Source organism: Ictidomys tridecemlineatus, chromosome 1, assembly GCF_052094955.1.
Source record: "Ictidomys tridecemlineatus isolate mIctTri1 chromosome 1, mIctTri1.hap1, whole genome shotgun sequence".
In the NCBI taxonomy this organism is placed as follows: Eukaryota; Metazoa; Chordata; class Mammalia; order Rodentia; family Sciuridae; genus Ictidomys; species Ictidomys tridecemlineatus.
In genome coordinates this window covers 109,043,055-109,065,572 of record NC_135477.1, presented here as the reverse complement: position 1 = coordinate 109,065,572, position 22,518 = coordinate 109,043,055, and the positions used below count along the sequence as shown (strand labels likewise).

At 33.1% G+C, this 22,518-nt stretch overlaps 1 protein-coding gene across 1 annotated transcript in view; it reads left to right on the top strand.

Annotated features, from left to right (window-relative positions):
* The window catches only part of Slco4c1 (solute carrier organic anion transporter family member 4C1), a 57,746-nt gene that overhangs the window by 1,749 nt on the left and 33,479 nt on the right, over positions 1-22,518 (top strand). The window contains exon 2 of the mRNA XM_005326131.4: positions 1,395-1,658. Within this exon, the coding sequence (XP_005326188.2) occupies positions 1,395-1,658 (264 nt within the window). The remainder of the gene's footprint in view (positions 1-1,394; positions 1,659-22,518) is intronic.

Sequence of the window (22,518 nt, the reverse complement as noted above, 5' to 3'; positions counted from 1 at the left end):
GGGAGGGAAAACAAAATTTGAAGAAATTATTTAACTCTGCATTTCTCAAAGACAAACAGGATTTCTCTTAGCACTTAACTTCCTAATGTGCTTCCTATCTCCATGCATTTACAATAGCAAGAAATGTGTGTGGTATTTCATGGAAGTGTTTTTAAAAGCAGTGTTCTTGGAATTTGTATAGCATAGAGTTCACTTAGGGATTCATAGGATTAAAGTGTAGTCCTTCCAGAGGAAATTCCAATTTATTTTCAAAGAGAAGTTGTTCCCTAATGATTTCTAATGACAGATATTTAATCAATATGAGAGGTGTGGGAAGTTGATTTTTAGGTGGGGGAATTTTCAAATTATCAGATATTTTCTTATAAAATGTCCTTTCCTAGGTACTTCAGATATTTTATCTTGAAATCTCAGAAATTGTTAAAGTCTTATTAAACTGGCATAAGAGTAAAAACCATATTAACACATTTGAAAGCTGCAATTTCAATTTTCTTGAAATAATTTTTGATTAAAGTCTTGATACAGAAACATTTAAAGAGATGCTAAAGATTTTGCCATGTGTAAACTCATTGTATTAATTAATAATGAAAACAGTTCTTGATACTTAACTAAAATACATAACTAGTCAAAATTTTCAATTTATGCTAATGTTTAAACTCTTGAAAATTTCATCTATACCTGGGCAGGACACTTAAATCAGTCAAAGTTGGGTTTTCCAATCTTTGTTTATCTTGTAGTCCTTCATTATATTTATAATAAGCAGAGGAAATTCTTTTTTTCTTTTTCTACAGTGCATATGATTTAGAATGCTAGTGGTTGAAATAAAACTCAACTCATTTTTTTTTTGCTACAACCTTTTAAATGATATCTTCAATATCCATATAAGTTTTAGAAAAAAATTAAAAGAGGTTTGAGAGCTTGATTTCCTCTTCTTAAAACTCAAGGTGATCTGTTGTGATAGATAAGTATGTTAGGGCTCCGGAAGCAATTGAGCATTACTTTAAGGCCTTTAGGGTCACTTGTACACTCTGTACTCTTAGGTCTTTTTAAGTACAGAACACTTGACAACTGGCAAACCAACTTCATGGGACTCTATCAGTCTGACTTTTATTTATCACTTAAAGGAAAATGAATTAAGGCCAATTAACTGCAGTTTAGCATGTGGCAAGCATCAGTTTTGTTGGGCACCTGAAAATTCGCAAGTAAACAATTTAAAAGGCAAACTGATTTTCAAGGAAGTATGTTCAGGTTGCTTCTCTTTGAAACTTTGAGAACTTTAAAATTGACACTTTTAAAAACAACAAAAAAGCCAAACTTTTTAGTAGATTGTGTTAATAATCATATCCTATGTAGTAAATTTAGAGTAATCCATTTAAATTTCCTTTTCTCTTTTTTAGGTGTTGTTGTAAATGGCCTAGTAAATATCAGCATATCCACTATTGAGAAGCGCTATGAGATGAAAAGTTCCCTGACTGGCCTGATATCATCAAGCTACGATATTGCCTTCTGTTTATTGTCATTATTTGTATCATTCTTTGGTGAAAGAGGACACAAGCCCAGATGGCTTGCATTTGCATCCTTTATGATAGGACTGGGGGCACTTGTATTTTCCTTGCCACAGTTTTTTAGTGGTAGATATCAACTGGGGTCCATTTATGAAGGTAAGTTTCTGTTGTGTTTTTGTTTGTTTTGATTTCAGAAAGTAGTACAACACCAGATCATTGACTCTTGTAATTCACTTCTACGGAGGGGAAAAGGTTAAGTCTTTTCCAGAGCTTACTGCATACTTCATCATGTGAATTGTATAAGGTAGAAAATTACAGAGACAGACTGTACATTACTTGTCATTTCAGTAGTTCTCTGAGTTTTTAATCCTTTGATTCTCATTACCTATATACATGCAATCCTCCTCAAAAAAAGTGTTCTGTTTGTCTGCAGGTGTTGTGATCTCACTGGGGTTCTGTAATCTCTAGTTTTTCCTTCTCTGCTATTATTTGCAGTGCTTACAGCTCTGTGCCTGGAACATGTTGATTCCTGATTTGAGACAAAGAGAGGTAACATTAACAGGAGCAGGACTTTTCCTAAGAACTGAAACTAGCTCTTTGTGCTCCAGTTTAGAGACATAACTTCCAGGCAACCTACAGGGTTGCTTCAGTTAGGTGATATACATTCTTCATAGGCACAGAAAGGAAATTTAATTATTTCAATTTTTTTTCCCAAAGAATCATTTTTTTTTTAATGGAAAAACAATTATGGTAGAACTGGAGGAATGTGCTAATGAAACTTCAAGTTAGCATTTTTATGTCCTTTCTGGGACATTTAATAGCAAACATTAAAATTATGAGGAATAAAATCAGATGGTTACAAATTTAGAGACCTTCAGGGATTAGGTAAGTGAGGACAAGTCTTAGAATACAAGGAGAATTGGAAACTGCTGAACTATAGGTGTTATTTTTGAAAGTTAAAATATTTATGTTTGCTTATTAGAATTAAAAAATTAAAAATGTTAATTGCTCCCAAGACACATTTCCCAATTATGATAACAAATAGCAACATGTTCTCCATAACAAAGTATAAAATATGCTATGATTTAAAAAGTGCACTTAATAGGTAAGCAGACTTCATTTTAAAGTAAAAATAGAATATACAAGCAGATGAATAGGGAGTGTTTTAAAATGAATAAGAAAGATAAGGAGAATGTGTTATCAGTGGAAAAAGTACTTATGTAGATTCTAGTCATTATCTAAGATGGGACCAAATTTCATTAGGCAAATTTGACATAACTTCACTGGGGGCAGTTTCAGGAACTGGGCCCGCATTGTAGCACAGGCTGTAGTATAACACTTTTCAAAATCTCAATGGTAAGGAAATATCTAAAGCTTGATCTGCCACACAGGAACACATGATACTGATTGCATGATAGCAAAGTGTTTTTGTGTTTATGGCATTTAGGTGGTTACCTCTTCTAGTTAATCAGCTCCCTTCCAGTTCTTAAAGTAAACTTTGCACAAAGTCTCTGATTTTCTAAACTAAACATAAAAACTTCTTCCCGTACAAAGCTTGATCTGTCTTCAGCAGTCTCAGTATTGTCTCTTGACACACACACACCTGGAATTACAGCCAATCTGGACAATTTATGTTTCTTGAAGGGAAATGGCAACAAGTTAAGGTGTGTGGTGGGGGTGGGGGTGGGGGTGGGGGTGGGGTGGGGTTGGGAGATGAAGCTAAGAAGATTACTGAAGTCAGATCATAAATTTTTTTTTTTTAAAGAGAGAGTGAGAGAGGGGAGAGAGAATTTCTAATATTTATTTTTTAGTTGGCAGACACAACATCTTTGTTGGTATGTGGTGCTGAGGATCGAACCCGGGCCGCACGCATGCCAGGGGAGTGCGCTACCGCTTGAGCCACGTCCCCAGCCCCCAGATCATAAATTTTTAGTACATTATTGTGCACTAATCAGGTTTTCACCAAATTCTTGTTGACCACGTGGGCATTTTTCATTATCATAGTAGATCAGATTTAGTAGATCATTGAAATAGAAAAATTCAGGTTGGCCTTATGTTGTTCTGCCATCATACAACACATACTAGTTGATATGGGCTGTACATGGTGCTGAGATAACAGCAGTAAAACAGTTCCATGACATCTGGATTTTATGTACTAGTGGGAAGAAATATACAATGAATAAGCAAGGTATTTGGAGACTGAAGTTAGAGACAGAGGGGACACATGGTATGACATCATAGTATACAAACAGGTAAATAGGTGGACAGAGAAGGCTATTGTAATAATAACTGGATAAGGAGGGCCAGCTTGAAAAATGCTTTCCATATTGGAGAAAAGCTCTAAGACTGGCTGATTTTAGGAATTGTCAGTTTGGGCTGACCTGAGAGTAGCAGGGAAGAATGTAGCATGAGATGAACTTGAAGAGGCAGATAGATACCAGGGTGGCGTTTAAATTTTTCTTGAAATGCAGTGCAAAGTCATGGATGAGGTTTACAGAGGGAAGCACATTGATCTTCTTTGAAATCACTTTGAGAGTTTTTTTTCTGCAGTAAAGGGTGGTAGTGGTAAAGATCACTGGATGACTGACAGTATATTTTAGAGGAAAAGGATTTATTATGAAGGAAGAATGAATACTGACTCCTTTATATTTGGCGTGACCAATTGGGACAAAATAGCAGAATGTTGAAGACTAGGGGCAAAAGAGTGGGGAGTGGAAATAAAGAATTTGGGTTTGGCCAACTGGGGATATAGCTCAGTTGGTAGAGTGCTTGCCTTGCATGCCGAAGGCCCTCAGTTCAATCCCTAGCATTGCACAAAAACAAAAGAAAAAGAATTTGGGTCTGGACTTGTTAAGTATGAACTGTATATTATATATCCAGTGTTGTAATACATTTTCTCAACATATTAATCTAAATATGCAAGTTATTCATTAGCCTTAGTTCCTAGAAGTGCAAACATTGAATCTGAAGGGCTTCTTCATTCTAATTTTGATAGATGATGTTTGGGAAGGGATGTCAGTTCCTTTTTCAACTATCAACATATGAATATGCCTATCTGCTATTTTTTTTTTTTCTGGTATCAGAGAGGGATTGAACTCAGAGGTACTCAACCACTAAGTCACATCTCCAGCCCCATTTTGTATTTTATTTAGACACAGGGTCTCACTGAGTAACTAGTGCCTTGCTGTTGCTGAGGCTGGCTTTGAATTTTCAATCCTCCTGTCTCAGCCTCCCCAGGTGCTGGTATTACAGGCTTGCACCACTGCACCCACTTTAATTTTTTTTCTTGAAGTTTCTCCTTAACACAAATATTATCATGGTGGGTGTATACGTGTGTGTTTGTAGGTGTAGGTGTAGGTGTTTACACTATAGTAGATATAGAATTCAGGACTAAGATTACATTGCACATCTAAAAGAACCCAGATACTTAGAAATGGAAGGAATATTAAAAATAATAAATCTCTTTTTTTACAATGTAGAAATGTAGGACATATTTTAGGACTTTCATGAAAAAGTTACTTCATAGTGATTTTATGCCTGGTTAATATCAGATAAAACTAATTCTAGTACTTATGTTTTTTGTTTTTCTTTTTTCTCTCCAGTTCTGTAGATGGAACCCAGAGGCTTGCACATACTAGACAAGCACTCTAATTATGTTTTGTTCAATATTTTTCAAATTTTTGTACTTATTACTATGGTAGGTTATTAGCTATATTGAATAAACTCAATATTTTCATGAATTTAAATAATCTAGTGTCTAAATTCAAGTATGATGGTCTACATTTTTCTAAAGCATCATAACTTGTCTTCTCAAGTAAATTAATACACTTTCGCAACTATGGGAAGCTGTAACCAAAAATCTGAATTATTTTTGTAACTGTAAGGAGAGTAGAGTAGAAAACTGGGTACTTAAGTGTGAAGAGGAAAACAAATGAATTGAAAGCTTCCTGTAAATGAATTAGAAGGAAGGGAATGTACAACCTTTTTAAGTAGCATAACAAAACATAATGACCTGTAATATAAAAATAGAGCATACTATTAAGAAATAAATTTTTCAATTGAAATCATATATGTAGTTTAATTAGAAACAAACCCTGAGGAAATTAACATATGCTTGTGTGCATTTTTTTGTAGCTAATGTTTTTTTGAACTTGAAGGAAATAAAAGTCAGGGTTTGCTTTGGACAAGATGATCTCTATAAGAGGAGATTAAAGTAATGCACTGTAGTTAGAGGAAGAAAACAAAGTATGAAATTTGATAAGCATGTATAATTTCTACAGGTGTGAAAATAACAAAAGGAGGTTAAGAGTTAGCAAAAGGTAGAAAGGTGTATTTGAAAACAGCATGAATGTTTTATTGTTTTGTAAAAAACTAAAGTGGGTTTGGGGGAAAGTTTTATAAGGGAAGCTTTTATGGAGACATAAGGTTTAGAGATAATTGTCTAACTTTGAGTTGAGATGATAAAATTTATCAAAGGGAAGTTTTGGTTGGTATTGGATACAAAAAGAGGAAGTATTAAAATTAAAAGGAACAAATATTTCTAGGGCTAACTTTTGTACATGTTAACCTGAAAATAAGTAGTGTCAAAACATTTTCACATGTCATATTTGATGCTTTTTAAAAAAAATCTTTTTACTTCCAATGGGTATTGACATTCACTTTTAAAATAACAGTATTATAATTTTTACATATTTAACATGCAACAAATAAATCTTTGTAACATAACATTTTTTTTCATTGAAGTACACTTTAATTCCTTTTGGATCAGTGTTTTTATAATGCTAAGAAAAATAATCTTTTTGTCTCTTTTCGACTCAGGGAGAGAGGTCATTTTTCAATAGCAAGGAATTTGTGAAAAGTGATTACTAAACCCAAAAAAGTGCTTCTTGATCAATTTTTTTCCTAAGTTGCATTGTTTCTATTTTCCATTGCCTTCCCTTCTCTCCCTGCAAAATGTAAGCTTTAATGATAAAAGTTTCAATTTGTTACAGAAGTAAAATGCTAAATCTTTATAACTGGCGTTTTTTGAGAGAGTTCTGTATAAAGGACTTTGGTTATGCTGAATAACTACTTCAAAAGTTGTGCTAGAAAAATTTTTATTCAAGTGAAACTCAGAATTGAACTTAATTTCTATATACTTTCTCTTTTGTCTTGTATTCTCAAAAAAAGTTTTTTTTCCTAATTTGTTTATATTTAAATATGGAATGCCTGCCCAGATTGGAGAAGACCTAGAGCAAAGAACCTTAGAATTTCTCAATCACTAATTCAATACAGCATGCTTTAATTTTGGTTGGTCTTGGAGTATTCTTCCCTCTTTTACTATTTCTTCCTTTATGTAAATCACTTTTATTTTTCTTATTTCAATTGTATTATAATGAAAATGAATAAAGGAAAAAGGAGAAGTGATTTATTAATAAAACAAATTATTCAAATTTAACTTTAATACATAAAATAAAAGGATTAAAGTAACTTTTTTAGAAATAGTTGATGTTCAGGATGAAGCTACCATTATTTTTCATAGAAGAGCATCTCCCGACTTCCCCTAACTTCTTAGATGATCTGAATTACCCTAGATGATTTCTATGCATGCTTAATGCTGCCTTTTGGAGATCCTGATTCAGTAAGTCTATAGTAAGACTCAGGACTTGATCTTAAAAAAAAAAAAAAAATACCCAGTTTATCTTAGTTCAATGTGGGAAATACATTCCAATTTAGGTCTGAATATTTTATGACACTTTCAATTGTAGACACAGAGAGAAAGGTTTCTTTTCATCTCAAGATTATTGCTTTATATCTTCCTTTAAAATAGGAGTTTCACAACCATCATGAAATACTAGGTGCTCTAACATTGCCAGTTTTGTTGAAATTCAAATGACCAAACTTCTGAAGGAGAAGAAGCCTGCAGAGAAAAATAAGTCTGACTTGTCATTGAGATGTTAATACAAACTCAGAACTACTTCTGCTCATAAACTATAATTTGCTGGCAGGTAGAGGTTTAAAAAATGCATGGCCTTCAACAAGAGAAAAACGTCCCAATGTTTCCCAAGCTATGATGTGCACAGTAGTTTCTAGAGATATTAAATGTGTGTTAAAAATATGTTCCATGGTTGAAGAGTTTGGGAAGTAAAGAAAGTTATTCAGGTGTCTTTGCTGCATCACTGTATAATGCAGTTTGCTATGTAGAGTTCAGAACTTACTGAGCAAGGGACTCTATTACAATGATTGCCCCCTGTGTCCTGCTTTCTATCCTTTATTGTTAACTTTGCTCTTCCAGGTGTTTCAGTGAACATGCTTTGGGAAAATCTGCTCTATGCTGTTTTATGTCAAATATGTGTTTGTGAAAGTTGCCCTGTTGAATTTAGAATCTTCTTCACAGCCAGCATCTAGAACAGCATGTGAGGTAGAGGAGGTGTTCAAGAAATGTTTGTTGAGATGGGTGTGGTGGTGCATACCTCCCAGTGACTTGGGAGGCTGAGGCAGGAGGATTTCAGTGAGACCCTGTCTCTAAATAAAAATAAAAATAAAATACAAAAATGGTCTGGGATGTGGCCCAGTGGTCGAGTGCCCTTGAGATTGATCTCTGGTAAACACCCCCCTTCCACCCCCCCAAAAGGAAAATGTTGAGTTATCAAATATAAAATAAATGAGTGGATCCCTTCGATAGAGACATATTAGGAGCCTAATGACTTGCTCTTCCACAGAAGACAAGAATATACTTTAATACAAATATATATTCTTGTATATAAGAATATACAAGAAGAATACAATGTCAGGGAAAGACAGTTTTGATACCGGCCCACATTTTCTAAAACTTGGCCAAAGAATAATGAGACATTTCTTTGTTTTCTATCTCTGTCTGTCTTTCTGTCTCTCTCTCACCATTGAATTACAATTTGTGTTTAGTGATCAAAGAGGCAAGAATTAGTGGCTAAAAATGACCATTATAGGTGAGATTTGGGATCTGAAAAATTTGCAATGTGTAAAAAACCCTAAAATTAGAAGCATATTTTGAAAGAGCAAAGCACTTTGATTTTCTGCTTTTGGTTTTTGTCATAATTACTTGCTAAAAAATCGATTTCTCTAAAAGTGCTTTAAGGTAATGCAAAAATGTGGGATTTTTGATGGCCCATAATTATCTCACATATAAACTAAAACTTTCTGACAGAATATTTAAATGGGCCATAGGCATAGTTGTGTCAGTTAGAAAAAATGTATAGGAGAATGATGAAACATTTTTTTTTTCTTGTAGCTTCCTCAAAAAGATTGGTAAAAATGTGGTTTGTGGCAAAAAAAAAAAAAGGAAATTCTATTTTCTTAGTCATTGTTCTTAAAAATGCACAAATTAGCCATTGCAAGTTTTAATGTATTTTTTCTATTTTATTTTAATGCTAGTATTACACATTATATTTAATGAAAATAAACAATATAGCACTTATATTAGGGTCAGGTAGAAATGAGTTTGTGTGATAGAACTATGTGATCCTGCCTTATGGAAATTAGACATATGTTTTGTAAAGGACATGCCCATTGTCTGGAAAGTTCTCAGTACATTGTAGCAATGAATAATAATGATGATCCTGAAAATTAAATTATTTTGTTTCCTTTTCAGTAACTATCAGTGTTAGTTTCAAAGTAATATAAATAAGCAAATCTTTCCATAGAGTATATTTGTTTTTTTGTAGGTGCCACTTGGTCTTGATGTATTTTAAAAGTCTAGCCAAACACTTTCAAAGTAAGCCAGGAGAAAGAATTTTAATTATATTTATTTCCAGGATTTTATTCTCATGAGATATGAAGCTATAAATATATTTTTTAAATTTTATTTTTATTTTTTATTTTAATCATGATACATACCTTGTAAAATACTCAGAAGATAGCTGGGCTTGGTGGCGCATGCCTGTAATCCCAGCAGCTCAGGAGGCTGAGGCAGGATGATGGCTACTTTAAAGCCAGGCTCAGCAATTTAGGGAGGCCCTAAGCAACTCAGTGACATCTGTCTCTAAATAAAATGCAAAAAGGGCTGGGGATGTGGCTTAGTGCTTAAGTGCCACTGAGTTCAATCCCTGGTACAAAAAAGAAAAAGAAAAAGAAAACTCAGAAAATAGAAAAACACAAACAAAAATATAGTAAGAAAGGGAATAAGTGTTTCTCAGATAATACAACCTGGATTACCCACTGTTAACACTGTTCCTTTTTAAAATGCATACATGTATACATGTATTTTCGCTAATAGTCACAATGAAATTTAATTACATAATAATTAACAAACATGCATACCCTCACATCCACACAGTTTAATATTTATGCATATTCAAACATCTTTACATCACATTTACACATACATTTAAAATTCATTTTTAAGGAAGCAAAGAACATATGGAAATCTACTTTTTTACTTCTAGTATGTTAGACATCATTTTGTATTAAGATGGAGATAAGTTTTTTCATGCTTTTATATTATTTCATTTTTAGATACTTTATTTAGTTGAATCTACTTTTTTTAGTACATTATGTATTTGTGGTTAAAGATGTTCTATGGGTCATTGATGATAATTTGAATAATATTAAGAAGTAGAAAGAGAAAAAAATCTATACATTGTTATTCTTAGGGAAAACTATTTGGGGATTAGGTTAATATAATATTTAGCAAATTGTTAGCATTTTTATTCCTATATAGCATTTTGTTTTGCTTTTTAAGTATTCTTGAATATTTACATTTGACACTTTTTATTAATAGTATGTGATAAACATGATACATACTTGATAAACATTTTATGTTTAAAGATTTTTTTTCTCCATTTTGTAATTGAACAGTATGCAGCCTTTTATTAGAGTTTGCCTTTTCTGTTCAGAATAATTCTCTGAATATTTATTGGGTTGCTGTGTTTATCAAGTGTTCATTCTTTCCTATTCTTGATTAGTGTTATAGGGCATGGATATTCCATGATTTGTCTCACCACTTGTTATCTAAACCATTTCCAGATTTTAGTTATTACAAATAAAGCCATGGACATTTGTGTATAAACTTTTGTATGAAAATAGTTTTCATTTTTCTGGAATAGAAAACCAGAAGTAAAATTGCTGGGTTGTATGATAGTTATGCTTAGTTTTTTGGAAAATTGCCAAACTGATTTCCAGAATGGCTGTACCATTTATGTTTCTCTCAGCAACATGTGTGAGTGGTCAGGTTTATCTGCATCCTTGCCGCCCTTTTTTGGTGTTGTCATTGTTTTGCTTTTATTTTAGCTGTTTTAATAGGTGTATACTGAAATCTCTTGTGTTTTAATTTACATTTCCCTAGTGGCTAAGGATACTGAGCATTTTTGCCTGTGTGAATTTGCTATCTGGTGAAATATCTGTTCATATATTTTTTCCATTTTCTAACCAGATTTTTCTTCTTCTTCTTTTCCTGTTTAATTTTGAGTGTTATGTATGTATTCTAAGTACTATATCTTTGCAAATATTTTCATCAGTTTTATGGCCTGTCATTTAATTCCCATAAAAGGGTCTTTCACAGAGCAAAGTTTTAAATCTGAAGACATCCTCTTTATCTATTTTTCCTTTTATGGGTTATGCTTTGTTGTCAAGCCCAAGAGCCATTTGCCTAGCCCTAGATTCCAAAGATTATGTCCTACTGCTTTAAATTTTTTTTCCTAGTCTGTTACATTTATGTTAATTCTATGAAACATTTTGAGCTAATTTGTATACAAGATGTGAGGTTTAGATCAAGTTTCATTTTTTTTTTGCCTATAGTGTCCCAATTGCTCCAGTACCATATTTAAAATATGAAATTCTTCCAATGTTGAATTGACTTTTAGTTTTATAAAAAATCAGTTGGGCCTATTTCTAAGAATCTATTTCTAGGATCTCTATGCTGTTCTGTTGATCTGTGTTCCACCAATATCACAGTCTTTATTGACATGGCCATATAATAATTCTCAAAATGAATTTATTCTTCTAAATTTATTCATGTTTTTCAAAATTACTTCACTACTTAATTTTTTTTATTTCCAGGCAAATTTTAAAATAATATTGAGTATATCATATTTTATGCAAACTGGAAATTTTATTTCTTCCTTTACATTCTCTATACCATTAATTTTATTTTTTTCTTCATTAAACACAATAGAACTTCCAGTATTATTTTGAATAAGGGTAGAAAAAGTGAACATTCTTACCTTGTTCTTTATCTTAGGGGGAAAAACTTTTAACTTTTGCTGCACTTCTTTTAATAAGTCAATTTTATCAAGCTGATATAATTGCACTCTATTATTTTTTTCTCAGAGAATTGTTAATCATAAATCATTGTTGAATTTTACAAATTCTTTGGCATCAATTGATATGATCACATGATTATTACTTTTTTATCTTCGGAGGTAATGGAGTACAATTTTTTTGTGTGTGTATGTGAAATTTTTGATTATTGACAGCCCTGCATTCCAGAATAAACCTCACTTTTCAATGGTTTATACTTCTGACATTAGTTCATTCTATTTGGTGATATTTTGTTAAGAATTTTTGTATTTGCACTTATAAATTATATTAGTATGTCTTTTTAGTCCTGTCATTATTTGATTTTTATTTCAGGTTATTACTGGCTTCATATGATGAATTGAGAAGTGTCCCTTTATTTGGGAATAAATTATCTAGAATTAACTTTAATTATTCTGTATATGTTTGTTAGAATTCCCCAAGTGAAACCATTTGGGCCATCAATTTCAGTTTTGAAAATTTTTCAATTAAAATTTCAATCCCCTCTGCCCTAAATTTTCAATTTCCCTATTGGTTATGGGGATATTCAAATATAGCTCTTCCTAGCATCCCCTTTTTTGGCTGTAGTGTCTATTGTGAATCCTTTTTTTTTTTTTTTTGTCTACTCAGTTTTATTCTTTGTCAGTCTCTTGTTAGATGTACTCAATTTAATTCAGTTTTCAAAGAACAAATTTAGTTTTCATTACTGTTTTCAATTCATTGATTTGCTATTTTTTTTCTTCTACTTGTTTAAGGCTCCCCCTACACACACACACACTTTTTTTTTTTTTTCCTGAGACTTCTTTAGTTGGCTGATATGGAAGCTTTGACTATCAATTTGAGAGTTTTCCTTTTTTCTAATGCACACATTTATTTTAGTTTTTGTATTACGGATGGAACCCAGGGGCACATTAACACTGAGCTCAGCCCTCATCACTTTTTATTTTTTATTTTGTGACAGTATCTTGCTAAGTTGCTTAGGATGTCATAAGTTGCTGAGACTGGCCTTGAATTTGCTATCTCCTGCCTCAGCCTCCCAAGTCTCTGGGATTGCAAGTGTTTACAACTGCATTTGCCTTAATGTGTGCATTCTATTACTATGAATATTCCTCTAAGCATTGCTTTAGCTTTTTCCTATCATTGTGATGTATTACATTTTCATTTTCATTCTATTTAATGTACTTAATGCTGTATATTTCCTCTTTGGTTCATGGATTGTTTGAAAGTTTGTTGTTTAATAGTTTTCAAAATTTGGAGATTTTTCTGTCTTCTTTTAATTGGTATTTGTTGAAGTCAGAATGCATATTACCTAAGATATTAGTTCTTTTAATTTTAGTGAGGTTTGCCTTATGGTCCAAAGTATGGTTTATCTTGCTGTGTGTTCTCTAGGCACTACATAAGAAAGTATATTCTTTGTTTGGTGGAATATTTTATAAATGTCAATTAGATGCTTTTGGTAATTGAAGTTGTTAAGTCATCCTATATCCTTGCTAATTTTCTAAATAGTTGATCTATGAATTGTTTTTAGAGGTGTTGAAATAATTAATAAGCATAAAAATTAATAAGTATAAATAATAATTAATTTGTATATATACTAATATAATATTAGATTATATAATAAATATTATAATCATAACATCATTATTAATATCAATATTAATATTAACTAATTAATATTATTAACATTATTAATAATATAACAGTTATAATATATAATAATATATGATATATTATATTACTGATATTAGTATAGTAGTATATTATATTGATATATAACATAATAATAAGTATATAATATAATAATTAATAAGTATAATTGTGGGTTTTGCTGTTTATCCTTTCATTTCATCTGTTTACGCTTCATGTTTTATAGCTCTTTTGTTGGTGAATTATGTATTCAGGATTCGTATGTCTTCCTGGTAGATTGACTGTTTTCTCATTCAGTTTTTCTGTATGTCTGGTAAATTTCTTTGCTTTGAAGTCAGTTTTGTTCTAATATTAATATAGCTATTCTGAATTTATTTTGATTAATGTTTGAATAACATTTGGATAAATTTGAACCTATCCACATCATCTTGAAGTGAAATTCTTGGAGATAGCACCTGTTTGGGTTATTTTTTTCTGCTACCCTGCCAAAGTCTGCCTTTCAATTATATTCAGACCAGTTAGGTGCAATATAAGTATTAATATTTAAGTCTACACTTTTATATTTCACTTTGTAAACACAAAGTGTTTGGTTCTCTCTCGTCTTTATTTCTCTATTTTATGCTTCCTGCCTTCCTGTGGGATACTTGAATAATTATTAGAATTCTATTTTGTTTATCTATGTTTTAAGTACCTTTCTTTGTTTAGCTTCTTGAGTGTTTGCTCTAGGTAAGGATTCTATGTACATAAGTTATCATAGCCTTACTTGATATTATTCAGCTCAGGACCTTATTTAAAACTTCTGCAATAGCTGTGCTCCCTAATGGCTTGGAGGTGGAGGTGGGTGAGCCCAGATTGCAAAGAAGTCAAAGTTCTACTGTTAGCCTCAAGTAGTACCCAAGATGGAAACAGCCTCCTTGTTGTTGTCGAGTAGTAGTGGCAGTTCTGGATCTCCACCAGAACATCAATGATTCCATTCTGTCGGAGAGGGAGATGAGTGACTCCCTATACTTGTCCTCATGATGTGTTTGACACCATGGAGGAGACATATAGCCTAATTCCCCTGGCCTCTTCTAAAAGTCCTGGCTTCACTAGTCTTCTTCTTACATCACCTAATCAGAAAGGGAAAGGAGTGCCTTATTGATACATGAAGAAGGAAATGCAGGCTACTGCTGAAGACTCACTGGCCAGGGTGGAGCTTATTACCTCTCAGTGGAGATCAAACCCTATATCTGTTCTCAGCTTTCTGGCACCAGCTTGGAGGGGTGATCTGGGCACTTTGTTGTACCTTCTTTTTGTGTATTGCTGGTGTGGGTGTGCATGCAACTATAGCTTTTTTGCTGTGGTATTTGACTAGAGTGGTTATTGTCCAGAGATTTCTTTCACAGCAGACTATGTCTTTCCTTATCTTTTGTTAGAATAATCAGGTATTTTTGTGGCCTTTTTTTTTTTTTTCCTGTCTTCACCTTTTGACATTTAGCTCCAACAGTGGCATACATGAGGCAAAAATAAAACCTCAGGAACTCACTGTAGTGTTGTTTCTTGAGTAACCAATCATCACAAGCTGGTCTGTCTTCTCTTCAGCTTCAGTCACATATAAACACACACACAAACACACACACATGCACACACATATACCAACACAAGTGCATATTGTTCTGGACTTTTAGTTGTACTTAGAGTAGGAATAAAGAAAAACACATCTATGCCCTCTTCTCAGAGAAATCCTCTCTGTCTGTTCTATTTATCATTGCATTGCTAGCATTCTGCATAATTTTGGGGAAAATATCATCACTAAGAATATACTTGTTGAGTGGCTAAGTGAGGGACATTTGACCTATAGTCTAGATAGATTTGGTTATGTGTTAGTAACAAATAACACCAAGATCTCAAGAGCTTATAGAAGTCTTGTGGATCTTGCATTAATTGTGTTTTTTACAAGTCAGCCACAGCTAATCTCTAAGCCATCTTCTGAAGATTCAGGTAAGTTGAGCAGCCACTATTTACATACTGCAGGTTGTGGGGGAAAAAAGATGACTAAACAGTTTCAGGTTGTCGAAGCAATTGTCCTGGATTGAAGTACTTTCCTGGCACTCACCTGTCAGTGGGTAAAGCAACTCATATTTTAAATGCTAGCTAGGTGAAGGAATTCTAATGCCAGTGGGGCAGCGGAGTCTAATCTTTTTCCTAGACGAACAGAAAACAACTTTTGGATAATAATGCAGCCTATCACATAATAAAGTTTTAAGGGTGAATAATATGATGTTTAGGTTTATTGCAAAATTATATACCAACATGTAAGGAAATGAAATTGGGGCAAAAGATTAAAAAAAAGATGCATCATGGATTGATAGTTGTTGAAGTTGATGGTTGGCTTCAAGGGAGTTCATTATACTCTTCTCCATTGTATTTGTTTCAGTCTTTATACAGTAATAAAACAAAAATTAGTACATATGGAGACTGAGGAGTAAAACAAAGAATTTTATGAGAAAATTGATAATATCTGAACAATTATATTGTAGTCTAAGAGATCAGAAAAAATTTCTGTAAAGTGCAAGGTAGTAAATATTTTTGGTTTACAATGATACGGTCTCATTGCAATTTACTGTTTTGTTTTATAGTATGAAAGCAGACATAGCAACCCAGAAATAAATGGGCACAGTTGTGTTTCAATTAATTCTTATTTACAAAAGATTCAGTGAGCTGGAATAGATCCATGGGTCATAGTTTGCATTCTCTGGTCTAAGTGCCTGCTGTTTTTTGGAGCTGTGCAGTGCTACTTTCCTATGTTAGAAAACAAATATAGTGTCTCTGGAGCATTCCATCTGCCTAAAATTTAAACTACCTTTATGAAACAATGAGTTCAGTGGGACCAGAAAGTAGATTGGTCTTGTTCATTGCTATATTTCCCATGCATTGGGATGGTATATAAAGTAGGTACTAAATAAATATATTGAAATGAATATATTAGAGGTCCAAAAAATACTTAGATACCCTTTAGATAAAAACTGTGAACTTTTCATTGCTAGAGAAAATCATAATTTCTTTCTTTCTTTAGTTAGTTAGTTATTGGCGGACACAGCATCTTTGTTTGTATGTGGTGCTGAGGAACGAACCCGGGCCACACGCATGCCAGGCGAGCGCACTACAGCTTGAGCCACATCCCCAGCACCCCCCCCCCCCAAAAAAAATCATAATTTCTCTTGAAACCTTTTGCTTCCACCTCCACTAGACTGGAAGAAAGAGTTAGTTATCGCTTTGTTTATTTTCTATCTAATATAGTATGTATAGTTATAAATGAAATAAAGTAAGTATCAATATTTGGTCACTCTAAAAGAAATTGTAGTTGATATTTTAAAAGATGACAGTTATGTATTGCTAAAAAATGGAATGTGTTTTCAGATTTTGACAACTTTCATGAATGCATCAGTAAATTTTCACAGGAAAGCTACATAGTTCAAGAAGGTTATTGAACAAATTGATGAGATAATAATGGCCATTGGACATAAAACTCTCTGATTTTATTCTCTTCATCTTTGTTTCTTTATCTCATGTAGCAAAACAAGGGACATTTTTAGCATTTTCCCATTGTATGCTACCACTTTCTTTATTCTAAATTGGATTTGGTGTACACCTCAACTACTGTCTCTCAAGTATCTTTAACCCACTTTTCTCCTAGCTATATTCCTTTAGCAATATGCATTAAAAAGAAAACAAAACATCCTTTTTGACTCTTTTTTTTATTTACAATTAGCGCTCTGTTTCCTTCTGGTTGTGAATTCAAGGTGTTATGAGTATTCCTCCAGTTAACAGCTTCATCATTCTTCTCTGGGTCTTTTTTTTTTTTTTTTTTTTACCATCTTTGGCTACATTTGAGGAGAGCACATGGAGATCATCCGCCTTGAATGCCAAGGAGGAGTCCTTTCAGACTGTTTCCTGCCTGTATGGAGTTGGGAACTCAAGGTTATGTAAACACTTATCAGTCATAATTTCTCTTAGATGTTGGGGGTAATTTTGGCACTACAATTTTTTAAGAAAACATTTCTTACTTAACTGATTTCTAATATCAATTCCACACTTACTTGGTTGATTTTTAAATCATATTCCTTTTAGATTTAGTATATGCTTAACTTTTTTGTGGGAAGGGAAGATGGTGATACTAGAGATTGAATCCAGGGGCAATACCACTTTGCCACTGAGATGCATTTCCAGTTCTTTTAATTTTTTATTTTGAGACAGGTTCTTGCTAAGTTTTTTAGAGCTTGCTAAATTCTGAGACTGGCCTCAAACTTATAATCCTCCTGCCTTGACCTCCTGAGTCACTGGTATCTCAGGTGTGTGCTGTTGTGCCCAGATATTTCACCTTTCTTATCTTTCCGAACATCATGTCTTTCTCTAGAGTTTAATAATCCTGTCAGTCTCACTGAAATCATAATTTTACTTTGACCCATATTTTCCAATTAAAATTATTTGTTTCACTTTAATCCTTTCAGTCCTATAAGTAATGAATAGGACCATCTTTGATCTTTTATAGGATCAAGATGAGAGAAGCAATTGGTCTTCCCTTCTCCTAAGTCTTAGTCTTTCTATTTCCTTTCATTTTTACCTAGAATATTTGGCAAAGATCCAATGTCTACCACAAATTTTGTTGTTGCTTGTTATTTGTTATAGGATCGAGTCAGAAAAGAAATGTACCACGTTTGTGTAGAATGTTAAAATATATAGCTCGTAAAAGGGTTCCAGCACACCAGATTTCACCATTTTCCAGTATATTATCCCACATATTATGGAGAACAGGTATTTGTTAATTTAAGGGATGGAGGAAAGAAGAAATAAAGGAGTGCTTCAAAAACGTAAGGAACAAAGTTAAATCACATATTTATTGAAAGAAGTCTAAGGATACTTAATATTACTAAAATGCTTGTGGAGTCACTAGGAATAATATGTGGAGTATTTTTATTTTGAATAAGTAGGAAAATTATCTATATCATCACCACTTTATTTTTGTAGATGATATTTTCTATCATTTCAATGTTATTATCAATCTAGTCAGGTTTCCAGGTTGAATTTCATACAAACAATACATCTTTAACAGAAGTATTTTAGAGTTTTTTTTTTTTTTGATGTTTTATGGACTTGGTGTTACTAAAATATTATGTAACAATATGATTGGACATTTCTAAATTTTTGTTTTATGGGTGTAGTTTAAGTGCTATAATATTGTGATCTGAAACACCATAAAATACTATTGCTTTTGTTTTTGCTAAATGAACCCATATTCAGGATATTTTTTTTGTGATAAATCTCTGGTTCAAAATGAAGTTTATTCTCTAGATCTAATGTATCACTTCAATTTCACTAGTACATTGTTTAGTTTATGATTTCTACATATTTGTTTTCAGTTTGATCTGTTGTATTCTGACAATTTCAATTTTATTTTGCATTTCTGTATAATTTAAAAAAATGTTACTGTAGTATTTAGATCATATAAATTCTGAGATTTTCAGGCTTTAATTTATATATTATAAACTACCACTGCTACTATACAAACTTAGTTTTTTGGGGGTATAGGAGTCATAGTTTGTTCATCTTTCCAATAACTGAAATAGCTGTGGCTCATATTAGCTATTCTGTAAATGTTTAATAATTAGAATTAGCACCCAGGGCTTTTTTGCTATGAAATCCAACTTAATCTTATATTTTCATAGTAACTCTTCCTTTTCAAAAATTAATTTAAGACCTATAGTATGGACCTTGTAATGGATATTCTTATTTTGTTCATTTAGAGCCTGGAGAGAGAGAGAAACTAAGTGACCACACTATGCATTAGAGGCAAAGTTGGTCCAATTATTAAAATATAAATATAATAATTCTAAGTCCTATGAACAAAAACCTGATCTGAATCTACATAATGGAGTTTCACAACCCTCTGTCAGATTCTCAAGTCTAAGTCAGTCCATGGACTCAGAATTCATTATTCATGGGAAAACAGATCTGTTTGGAGGACTTTACAACAGGGCCAGGAGTATGTAATATGTCTGTTCTAAATCCGTCTTGGATGGGCTTGAAGCCTTTCAGCAGAATGTTGACAGGGAAGGGAAGTACTGATCCATCAGCTGGCAGAATTTGTGAACTAAGAGCTGTTATGGTTAGAAGGGCTAAGTACCAGTCCCCAAATAAGATGTTAAGCCTGAAGTAGTAGCTTATCCTTAAGGGAATTAAAGAGTTTTGTGACACCATCAAAGATCTGAAACAGTGGTAGAGTGCTTGCCTAGCATGTGCAAGACGCTGGGTTCGATCCTCAGCACCACACAAAAACAAACAAACAAATAAATAAATAAAATGAAGGTTTAAAAAAAAAAGATCTGAAAGACTTAGAAGTAGTGAGTTCTAACAATATTTCCCCTTTTTTTTCTACACAATTTTCTAGTGCAAATGAAAGATAAAGTAATGGAGCATGACGTAGATCATTGTCAACATAGTCTGGTGACACTAACCACAGTTGGTGCTATCTCCGAAGGAAACTAAAACAGTTTTAGATACTTAATATGTAGCTATTTACATTATAGATGTTTTCTTTGACTACTGCAAAGAATATTAGGGTGGCCCACTTTCACTCAAAGAGTTAGATTATATTATTATTATCTTATCTCAGTACTAGAAGAATCATCTTGATCTCTATCTGGAGAAGTGGTTCTCAACTTAGGCAATTTTCCATGTCAGGAAATATTTTTGATTATTATGGCTGAGAAGGAGGATGCTTCTGGCATCTAGTAGGAAGAGACCAGAGACATTCATAAACCCCATACCACAGGAGAATTCACCACCACAAAGAATGAGGTGGTCTCAAATGGCAGTAGTGCTAAGGCTATAACTATGGTCTAGAGGTACCATGATCATTTTGTCATTCCACAGAACACCATGCTGGGTTTTACATTGATGGAATGAAGCTTGTTAGATATGAAGAACTGAAAAGTATTTTAGATGCCTTAGAAAAACATATGCATGCCAGAGGAAAGGAGATAAACCACAAATCCTTTAGAGGCCTACCGTAGCAGATAAATTTCTAGTAGTTTGGCAGCCTGGGCCATGTCATATTACCTGTTGTGCTTCTTGCACATAAGGAAACATAGTACTTGGTTCACCTTTTGGAGTATTGGAGGCATCCATGACCTCGTTTGTGCACATACATCTGCCCATTTACTAGATAATGCATGAGGCTGCCAAAGTTTAGTTGGAAGTGAAGCAAAAGCAAGTTCTGCACCAGGTACAGGCAGTGTTTATAGCAGAGAGGATATAGGAAGCTTCTGGAGAGTCTCCATAGGGAAATCATAGGGATATCAAGTTTTTATAGTAAGACTATAGTGTCTCCTGCCTACAACTGTTCTTCATTTGAAAAGCAGATCTTGAATTCTGCCTAGATACTAGTAGGTCAGACTTAAATATGCTTACCTTAACCATGTGACCTGTACTTCCCATTATGAAGTACGTGCTTTTTGTCAAACAAAGCATAAAATTAGATGCACGAAGTAGCATCCATTGTTAAATGAAATGACAGAAGTAGTTATGGAAATCATAAGCATCTATGTGAGCAAGCAGCTCACATAAAATTATCCTATTTGCTTTTAGTGTCTTGCATTTCCCATTCAAAAATGGAGAAAGGTCATCATTACAGAAATTAACCAAGCCTTCCTACGAAAACTTAGATGTCCTCACTGTAAGGACCTCACAGAGATTTCCCCATGACTGGCAGGCAGAGGAGGAAGTGTAGCTTGCTTTACAGAGTTTGCAAGCTTCCTGGCACCCAATACTAGTAGCTGTGAATAACAGCCCAGTCATGTTCTACAAGGCAATGATAAACACAAATTCACTTAGATAAAGGGAAAGAAGGCCCTACCTTTAAGATTATTTTAGCAATTGACAAATAATTGAAAACTATAACTTAAAAAATCTGGCTTTCACATAGTGACTGCTATTGCTCACCAAGCAGTGCTTACAAGCTCTCTTGGGCACCAAAAGTACCCATAAATTTCATACTAACTTCAGAAGATTTCTCTGTCTTTGTAAAACCCCCAATCTTTCCTTTCTTCCTTGGACATGCCAGAGGCTACCCTGGCCTGTGCATGTGTGTCATGCAAGAAAAAGGAAGGGGTGTGTGTATGTGCTTGATATTTACTTAAATAACTTGAGATGGATATTAAAAACATTTCTATAATAATTTCTATCAAGATAAAATGACAAACATTTTTGAGATAATTATTAACAGTCAATCTGCTTATCTAAAATACAGAACCTTTGACTAACTTGATATTAAAAGAACAACAAAAAAATGCTGAAAAGAAAAGGTAAGAAATACAATGCCATCTATTCAAACTCTTAGATCGTGGATTCATTCATCCGTACACATTGATTGTTTCGATGCACGCTATACCCCTTATTAGTTTCTAGGAGGGAGCACACAAACTACTCATTCACCATTGTCAGCTCTGAAATCATTTAGAAGTCCTTCTAATGTGTGACATACTGTGTACTGCTGATATTATCTGCAAAGTATCTCAAGCCCCAGTGCCTATGGTTTGGAGTCTCTTCAAAGTCTTGCCTATGCTGTATCTTGGGGATGACTCATTAGGTCATATTTCCTGGGTACCCAGTTATGAAAAATTAATTTACATTCATATTTTTAGATTTTATTATCATTTCCTCAATCTTATATTTGCATATTTTGTTCCACAGCTTTAGTTCTCTTTCTCAGATACTTCAATTATATGTATACATGATCCCCATTGACTAGCTTATGTGTTAATTTTTTTAATCACTCTTTTATTTATTTTTCTCATTTCTATTCAGTATGTCCATTGCTCTATTTTTTTAGTCTCTTTACATTGGGATCTCTTTACATTGTATCTTCATTTCTATGGAGTTTTAATTTTTTTTAGATTTCCTGCCAATGCATGTTTCATCTTTTTTTTAAATTTTGTTTCTGCTTTGCTTTCTTCTTTCAACATAAACAATTGTTTTGTTTCAGTATGAAATTTATATTTAAAAATTTTCCTCTGCTTCATGAAAATATTTTTGGGCTAATGCCCTAACATTAATTTAATTTAGTTTTAATTCTTTTATT